The 9,289-nt window shown below is 44.0% G+C and overlaps 1 protein-coding gene across 6 annotated transcripts; it reads left to right on the top strand.

The window, feature by feature from the left end:
• The first annotated feature begins 1,625 nt into the window (after positions 1–1,625).
• angel2 (angel homolog 2 (Drosophila)) lies at positions 1,626–8,198 on the top strand. Of its 6 annotated transcripts, none has more exons than XM_017033537.2 (9): positions 1,626–1,775; positions 3,145–4,031; positions 4,896–5,116; positions 5,229–5,298; positions 6,267–6,688; positions 6,788–6,923; positions 7,264–7,339; positions 7,454–7,584; positions 7,728–8,198. In XM_017033537.2, exons 2-9 carry the CDS (start codon positions 3,152–3,154, stop codon positions 7,919–7,921), a joined length of 2,130 nt encoding a protein of 709 aa, XP_016889026.1. In that variant the 5' UTR covers positions 1,626–1,775; positions 3,145–3,151; the 3' UTR covers positions 7,922–8,198. The 6 variants fall into 6 exon arrangements, with proteins under 6 accessions (XP_016889026.1, XP_016889029.1, XP_008311771.1 ...); XM_017033540.2 differs by lacking the exon at positions 1,626–1,775 and adding an exon at positions 2,341–2,509 and having other exon boundaries at positions 7,460–7,584; XM_008313549.3 differs by lacking the exon at positions 1,626–1,775 and adding an exon at positions 2,341–2,509 and having other exon boundaries at positions 7,267–7,339.
• The last annotated feature ends 1,091 nt before the right edge of the window (positions 8,199–9,289 follow it).

A 9,289-nucleotide genomic window follows, 5' to 3' on the forward strand; every position in this document is an offset into this window, starting at 1 on the left:
CTCTGTTCCTCAGGTTCTCTCCTCTATCGGTTCTTAATTTCCCTCCTCTGTCTCCAGCACCTGATGAACCTCGGTTTGTTTGCTTCCTCAATCGGTGACGTGATTGTGTCTCCATCTAGTGGCAGTCGGTGGTTATTACACCTCGTCCCTCAGATAATTGAATCTGCCGGTGAACGCTTTAATCACGTCGTTAATCGATGGAGTTAATGAGTGTAGTAAAGAGCGACACGACAGAAAACAGCTCAGTGTTTGACTGCTGTGCTTCACGTTTATGACAGCCTGTAATCAACAGGTCAGCAGTTTGATTCCCAGACTCAGGCTTTAATATGTCAAATGGGGAGGGGAAAAAAAACTTACAAGGTTTAAAATCGTCTGCAAATCATGGATTTTTTTTTTCCTGTTTGTGCAGCGTTGGCAGAAGTCGGGGACTCACCTGGAACACCTGGTCTCTCGCTTCTGTCTGGACTCAGAGATGGCCCTGGACGGAATGGACTCGTCCAAGATGCTGGTGATCAGTCCCTGTGAACTGTCTGCATACACACAGAGGTGGGAGGTGCCCTTCTCCTGACCCCTCCCTCCCATGCTCATCCTACTTGACCTCTCTGACCTTTCAGCTTCTCCCACCGTCTGAGCAGGGAGACTGTGAGGGTCCAGCTTGGTTAATGGTGTCTGGGTCTGGAGAGTTCTGGTTTCAGAGGAGGAGAGTCTTTGTAAATTCAACGTTCTCCAGACAGTGGAACCAGGAGCACCTTAAGGCCTTGAACCGACCAGAGACTTCAGAGTCTGAGAAACATAAATGAGAGAATGCTTCTTCACTGAGAGTGTCTGTTTAACTATGTGAAACAAGCACAACTGTAGAAACCATGTCTGATTTTCTCTACAGGAAAAAAAAAACCCACAGATGTTAGTCATTAAACACAACTGATGTCTAATTAAAATTAAAAAATGGTAAAATGGTAAAATGTTCCCCAAACTCCATAGATTAAATGGATCATTTTAGCTCACAGCAGCTGCCACTGGTGTAAATCAGAAGAAATCATTTGAACCACTGACGTCACCAAACGATGCACTGAAGTTGAATGAAAAATCAACGACTCCTGTGATGTAAACCTGTTGATTTTCTCACTGACTTTGGTACAAGAGCCAACATTTGATGTTTTCAACATTTTTATTATTGCTGCTTTTGGAGAAACAGGATGACAGCAGAGGAAATGCATTAAATTATTTTATAACCTGAGCTTCTGGAACCATTTGTGCACTGATGTTTTCTTCCGCCTCCTACTGGGAGAATTGTATTATACAATGATAGGGCAACACTGGGTAAAAACAAAATAAAACCATTAATTAGTTTATTTATTGTTTAATGTCATTGTATGGTTGTAAAATTCACAATATTAAATTACAATAAGGATATTTCGAGAACAATTTTGTTATTCTGGAAAATAAAAGGGTCTTTTTATTTTGAGAATAAAATACATTCATTAAAAAAGTAAACTTTTTGGCGTACAACTGTATCATTATTTTTTCTTCAATGTGGCCATAAAAATGATTTTTTTTTTTTTGTGGTGAACTATCCCTTATATGTCATTGTTTTGCCCCCCCCCCCTTTCCCCCCGACACACACACAGAACAGAACAGTATCGAGCGATGTCCACCGCAGACCCTCGTCTTTCCTCTCCAACATCTTTAACGACTCACGGTTGAATAAAATGTTTCATCTTCACAGATAACAGCACCTGTGTCTCACCCGTTCTCTACCCGAGACTCGACTTGACGTAAGTATGGTGACCTTTTATGTAACGCCATTTTCAGCTCCTTTTAAAAAATAACTGGGTTTTTTTTTTTTTTGGTTGTTTGTTTGTTTTTCTTTGTCATGTGCGAAATAACCAGCATTTATTGTTTTAGGACGTAAACATTTGTAACAAATCTAAACGCTCTCGAATTAAACTTAAAGACAAGAATGGTTGATGTTTCGACTCGGACATATATTTTCAAGGTACCTACGTCACGTGAAGACCGCTTTGTAATGGACCCCTTTGGTGAGGAGAACGATGACCAATCACAGAGCAGGGGCGGGGTCTTTGGGTTGCTACCTTGTTGCGATAAGTATAAGGCGATAGAAAGTAGAAACTGACCAAATTTAACGTAGACGTTTGTCACGTAATGTAATAAAACACTCCCGCCCTCGTCCCGCTGATGCACCGCAGCCGTACGGAGGACAGTGTTACATTATATATATTATATATATACAGCGTACACTAATCTTAGGTTTCTAATCTTAATAATCGGTTTAAGCTAAATTACCCACACTAGCTTGGTACGTGAAGGCAACACAGCTAATACCGTCGCTTGGTGTTGACGTCACAGTAAAGCGACGGTGGACTTTCTTCTCTCTTGTGTTTACTTGGAATAAATAATACCATAAAACGAAGACAAAATGTTCGTTTTTCACCATTTTCCAAGACGGTTTCTGGCTAAAACGTAAACCATGTTTCTTTAGATTTCAGAGGTGAGTAAGTCGGCACCTGCTCACTGTTAGCTACAAGTTTCAATACGAAAACAAGGCCCTGAAAAAAAGAAATAAATACTTCTTTGGTGTGTTTTATAAGTCATGCGTGCCGTACACGAAAGTTTATGATGCGGAATCTGTGCAAATTATATCAAATATTAAAAAAATATCGACCGCTCGAATGATACCGTAATCAAGGCCACAGAATGGGGAAATCCACAGCAAGTGCAGTTGAGAGTATATTAAAGTTCAGCAAAGTGCTATAATAACAAAGATGGCAACCTGACATTCCCTAACTGTATATTGTCCGGTTTGCAGGTACGGTTGCTATGATACTGCAGTACAGAAAATAATAAAAACAAAACTGTAAAAATGTTTGGGCGCAGTTTGTAAAATAACAGCAACATTTTATTACATTTAGCTTCAAACAATCATTGAAAAGTGGTGTAAATTTTTACAGCACATTCACAACAATATTATAAATATATAATCAAGTAGTTAAATCTAAATATCAAATGTTACACCTAATTGTTGGATCTAAATGTTAAACCTCGGTAAGTTAGATTTATAGTTAACATTTAGATTAACATTTTAGATTTAGTTTATAACCTTGTTTTTTTTTTGTTTCATGGCAGCTCCCCAATGTTTGTCCAGCACCTGAGCTCCTTGGGTTTCGCCCATTTTCTACCCATCCTCCCCTCGTCTCTTTTTCGGACCAGATTCAGAAGCAACACCAGCTTATCCATTTCCTCTTCTTCCTGTTTCCCCAAATTCATCTCCACTCCACATCTTTACCCTCAGTCAATGCGAGGAGTAACTCTGCAGACTTTGCGACCACCCCTCACCCGACCACGTCCAGCACCAGTACGTCAGGTTTTCTCTGTTGGACCTTTAAACCCTCACAGCTTGGGCAGCTCCGGCAGCAGCTGGCGTTCGTTTTCCTCTTCCACCCGCTTTCTGATGGAGCGGTACGACAGAGATCGAGAGCCTCCTCACAAACGGAAGAGGAGCAGTGAGGACCGAAGAGCAAGAGGAGGAGAAGAAGGGAGAGAGGGAGGAAAGGTGAAGGATGGAATCTCAGCGAAGGAGCCCCGTCACCCAGGACCCACTGCTCACAGCAGGCAACATCACCACCACAGCTGCAGAGACGGAGGTGGAGGCAGGGGAAGGTGTGACAGTATCAGAGGGAAGAACGGTGAAAGGACGACACCTGGAAACACAGAGTACCAGCAGCAGAAAGACAGAACAGGTGCACCAGCTCACTGGTGGAGGAAACAAAGTCAGCCAGCAGGGCGGAGACACTCCAAACCTGAGGCTCAAACGGTAAAAGCTGATCCCGATAAGGGAAAGGTTCCAGCACAGAGACCCAAACCGTGCCCAACAAAAAGGAGCATAGCAGAGCAGGGAAGAGGAGCAGCGGGGGAACAGCCGAGGAGCGGTGGAGGTGGAGGTGTGTGGTCGAGCAGACCACACTCTGACAGAGCAGGTGGAGAAAAGAAGGAACAACCTGCAGCAGTGACAAGTGAGTGAGTGAGTTAGGAGTCGGAGATAAGGAAAGACGTTTCCTCAGCTGTTTGTCATGTGTTTATTCCTCTTTAATTCCTCACACAAGAGAGCGGCAGCAGCAGTAACAGCAGCAGCAGTAACAGCAGCAGTAACAGCAGCAGCAGTAACAGCGGCAGCAGTAACAGCAGCAGTAACAGCAGCAGTAACAGCGGCAGCAGTAACAGCAGCAGTAACAGCAGCAGCAGTAACAGCAGCAGTAACAGCAGCAGCAGTAACAGCGGCAGCAGTAACAGCGGCAATAACAGCAGCAGTAACAGCGGCAGCAGTAACAGCGGCAATAACAGCAGCAGTAACAGCGGCAGCAGTAACAGCAGCAGTAACAGCAGCAGCAGTGTGAGGTGGAGGCTTCAGCCTTCATCATACACAGGTCACCAAACACAGCTGCTGCATTCAGACAGGAGCAGAGGAGAAACTCCGCCTCCTGTGAAGCAAGTGACAGGGGTCAAAGGTCAGGCAGACACATCTACTGTATTCACACGAAGAACAGAGTTTTCTGTAGGAACTGTTTCTAAATAGTCTTCTAGGTTCATACAGAAGTACTTATGTTTGTGTAGAAGTACTTTGGTTTCATACAGTAGTAGTTAATGTTCAAAGACCTGGGGCGGCCATCTTTAAACTAATGTAATGCTGCTCCTCCTTGGTTAGCTAATGGTTATTCTGAAGTATCTTTCCCTGTCAGTTCACGTCTATTTCACATTTACAAGTTTGTGGATTGTCCCCTGCTAAATAAAAGTTGAAAGGATTGTTAAGAAAGTTTTATCAGTCCAGAATAGGATATATATTTACACCAAACCAAACCTTTTCTCTTTTCGCTGCTCAGTTCTTCAGAGACAGTGGGAGCCCACTCTGCCCTGCAGTACTGAACCCCCACCACCAGGTGTCAGCACTGCCTTTGACTTCTCTGTGATGTCCTACAACATCCTGTCCCAGGAGCTGCTGCAGGACAACGCCTACCTATACCGACACTGTGACCCCGCCGTGCTGCAGTGGGACCATCGACTGCCCAACCTCATGGACGAGATCCAGCGGCACAGCGCCGACGTGAGCGCAGAACTTTTTATTTCAGAGGACTTAGTGGGAGAGCGGGGCTGACTCACTGATGTTGGTGTGTTCATGGAAATCTGTAAACATTGACATTTAAACTTTTTTTCAGATTGTATGTCTGCAGGAGGTTCAGGAGGATCATTACCAAAACCAGATCAAACCGGCTCTGCAGATGTCAGGTGATGACTGACTGACTGACTGACTGACTGACTCACTGGCTGACTGGCTGACTGGCTGACTGACTGCCTGGCTGACTGACTGACTGACTGACTGGCTGTCTGGCTGACTGACTGACTCACTGGCTGACTGGCTGACTGACTGGCTGGCTGACTGACTGACTGACTGACTGGCTGTCTGGCTGACTGACTGACTCACTGGCTGACTGACTGACTGACTGACTGACTCACTGGCTGACTGACTGACTGACTCACTGACTGGCTGACTGACTGACTGGCTGACTGACTGACTCACTGACTGACTGACTCACTGACTGACTGGCTGACTGACTGACTCACTGACTGACTGACTCACTGGCTGACTGACTGACTGACTCACTGGCTGACTGGCTGACTGACTGACTCACTGGCTGACTGGCTGACTGACTGACTGACTCACTGACTGACTGACTCACTGGCTGACTGCCTGACTGGCTGACTGACTGACTGACTGACTCACTGGCTGACTGGCTGACTGGCTGACTGACTGACTGACTGACTCACTGGCTGACTGACTGACTGACTCACTGACTGGCTGACTGACTGACTGACTGACTCACTGACTCACTGACTGACTGACTGACTGACTGGCTGGCTGACTCACTGACTCACTGACTGACTGACTGACTGACTGGCTGACTGGCTGGCTGACTGACTGACTGGCTGACTGGCTGACTGACTGACTCACTGGCTGACTGACTGACTGACTGACTCACTGGCTGACTGACTGACTGACTGACTCACTGACTGACTGGCTGACTGACTGACTCACTGACTGACTGACTCACTGGCTGACTGACTGACTGACTGACTGACTGGCTGACTGACTGACTGGCTGACTCACTGACTCACTGACTGACTGACTGTGTCTCTTTTTTTTCCATTCTCTTTCATTCACAGTGTGTGTGTGTGTGTGTGTGTGTGTTACCTAGGTTACCACTGTGAGTATAAGAAGCGGACAGGAAGTAAACCTGACGGTTGTGCTGTTATCTTCAATTCCTCCCGCCTCTCCCTCATATCCTCCAATCCCGTGGAGTTCTTCCGACCCAGTGACTCCCTCCTGGATCGAGACAATGTCGGACTGGTGGCGCTGCTGCGCCCCCAGGGTTGCTCTGACCCCATGGCCTCCATCTGTGTGGCCAACACCCACCTTCTGTACAACCCGCGCCGCGGCGACATCAAGCTGGCTCAGCTGGCCATCCTGTTAGCTGAGATCGACCGCATGTCCCGACGACCCGATGGATTCAGATGTCCAGTTCTGCTGTGTGGAGACCTGAACTCCACACCATGGAGTCCACTCTACTGCTTCCTGACCACTGGGTCACTGGACTACAGGGGTCTGCAGATGGGCATGGTCAGACAACACACACACATTAAGACTAGGCATTTATGTGTAATAATTAATGTCAGACTGGAGAATGGATGATATGTGTGTGTGTTTGTGTGTGTCCAGGTGTCAGGTCAGGAGGTCACCTCCAGAGGTCAGCGTCTCCTGTCGTCTCCTCTGTGGTCTCAGAGGTTAGGGATCAACCCCCAGTGTCAGTACCTGCAGCAGCGTCCAGAAGAGTCCAGGTCCTGCAGTCCAACAGGTCCAGATACTTTTAATCTGTTCAAATGCTTTTTTAATTTGTAATACTTTCTTCTAGTTTAGTCTAGTTCTATTTACATGATATTTACTTTACTATGAAGGTTTTTTGTATTTAAACTGATTTTTATGTAACACTACAAATAAAAATATAAAATGTATTTTTTAAATGTTTAAATTAATCATTGTGTTTACTTTTTTAAATACTCAGCCTTGTTTACAACATCTTGCACAGTAGTACTGACCTAATGAGTTTTCCTTTCTAGAGGAAATTCCTTTATTTGTTTTATATTCATCATCCTCCAGTCCAGACTGACTAGGTTGTGTGTGTGTGTGTGTTGCAGCAGTAGAGGGCGCCATCTCTAACCTGAGCGTCGACGATCTACAGAGCAGATCCGCAGCAGCAGTGATGGCGGAGCGGTGATGATTCTCCTGACTTATGATCTGAAAAACAAACAAAAAAGTTTCAATATAAAACGTTTTTTTCTACAGAAGTTTCCTTCATTAAACCAACTGTGTGTGTGTTTCACACAGAGACAGACTCACACACAGTCTGAACCTGCGGTCGTCCTACCAGCACCGCCTGGTGCATGATGGGAGACCTGAAGTCACCACTTGCCACTCACGCACAGCCCAGACTGTGGACTACATCCTGTTTACTCCAGGTACTAACACACACACACATGCTGTTGGAGAGCTAGCCGTTAGCTACAATGCTAACTTGAGACAAAAGTTGACCTTTGTCATTCAGCTGAATTGCTGTTTGTGTGTGTGTGTGTGTGTGTGTGTTCTTCTTCCATCTGGAAAGACTCTGCTTCTGCTGTGACTCCATCAACCATGTTGTCGTCGTTGTCATCGCCCCCAAGTGGCCACAGCCTGCAGCTCCTGAGCAGACTCTCTCTGGTGGGTGAGTCAGAGCTGGAGGAAGTCAACGGTTTGCCCAATCGTCATCACTCGTCCGACCACCTGCCGCTGCTCGCTCGATTCCGGCTTCAGCTCTGAAGAAGCACCAGAAGTTTTGGGACTTAAACTGACAAATGGACAAACATTTTATTATGATATTTAATATTTATTATTTTTAAATTAGAAGTAAAGAGACATAAATTAAAAATGATGATTCATTATGGGACAGATTCTGATTTTTCTTTTTCTTTTCAACAATGACACTGTTAATAACAAGGAAAGTATCTGTATTCATATTTTGTGCATGAATATAAACTGTACACAAATACTGACTTTATTTTTCTATAATTGTAAATAAATATTTAGTTTTTCTAAATGGTTATGTTATAAATATAGTATACATGTTGGTGCTAGTAGAGTTTAATATATTATTATTAAAATAGTCTTGTGTAGTTCATGTAATAAAATGTCCGCTGCATTACCAAATCTGAACCACAAATGGCAAAAAGATAATAATTCCCGAAAGTGAAAGAAAAATGATGACCAATAATATTGACCAGAAATGTCAAAATACAGTGTCTATCTCTGCTTGAGAGCTGTGTGTCTGCTGTCTGTGTGTGAGGGAAGGGGTTCAGGCGGGAAAGTTTGTGGCGTCTGCACCTGCCCGTTTTGACTGGAGCACAGCGAGAGGTGAGACATACGGAAACTTTTCTGACGATAAAAGTGTTGTTTTATGATGTCGTGATATAATGGGACTGGGGCTGTTCGTGACGGGATCCTGTTAATTGTGTTTACCGTCTGTCAAAGTAAACGTAAAAAGCGATTCTGAGTCAGTTAAAATGGCGCTCGTTAGCATTAGCTTGTGCTAACATTTACAGGCCTCAGCAGCATTAGGGCCTGTTAACACGGCGATAATACCATGCGACAACAGTAGCCTCCGTTTGCACATTTTCGGGGCAAAGAAAATATACATTTAAAAAACGTAGAATACGACCTCGGTCCCTGTAGTTAATTTGCGAGGCCTGTATATGCTATAAACGTGTCCGTGGTATAATTTGTACAAACAGTGAAAAGAAGATTTGATTTGATTGAAATGCTAAAATATATCTTTATTTAAATTCTTCCAAATGTGAAGTAATTTTATTTTGATGTAGTTTTGTTAAAAATGCAAGTGTAAATCTGTGTAAGTCACAGAGAAGACAAAGAAGCAGTGTTAGAAGCATCTTTATGTCGCTAATACAAATCCACCGTTTGTATTAGCATGTTGCTAATGTTGACTAAAAACGTGACATTTTACAAGGAAAGAAACGCTAAAGAGAAGAATGGCTTGACTGAGAAAATGATCTGTTTTTTCTACTTTACTCAACAATCAGAGGGTTTATACACAGACTAATCCTGTTTCTATTTTCCATCAACTGAACATGTGAAGAAAACAGATAAAAAATCTAATCAAAATATCAGTAAACA

Source organism: Cynoglossus semilaevis, chromosome 7, assembly GCF_000523025.1.
Source record: "Cynoglossus semilaevis isolate Cse_v1.0 chromosome 7, Cse_v1.0, whole genome shotgun sequence".
Classification (NCBI taxonomy): Eukaryota; Metazoa; Chordata; class Actinopteri; order Pleuronectiformes; family Cynoglossidae; genus Cynoglossus; species Cynoglossus semilaevis.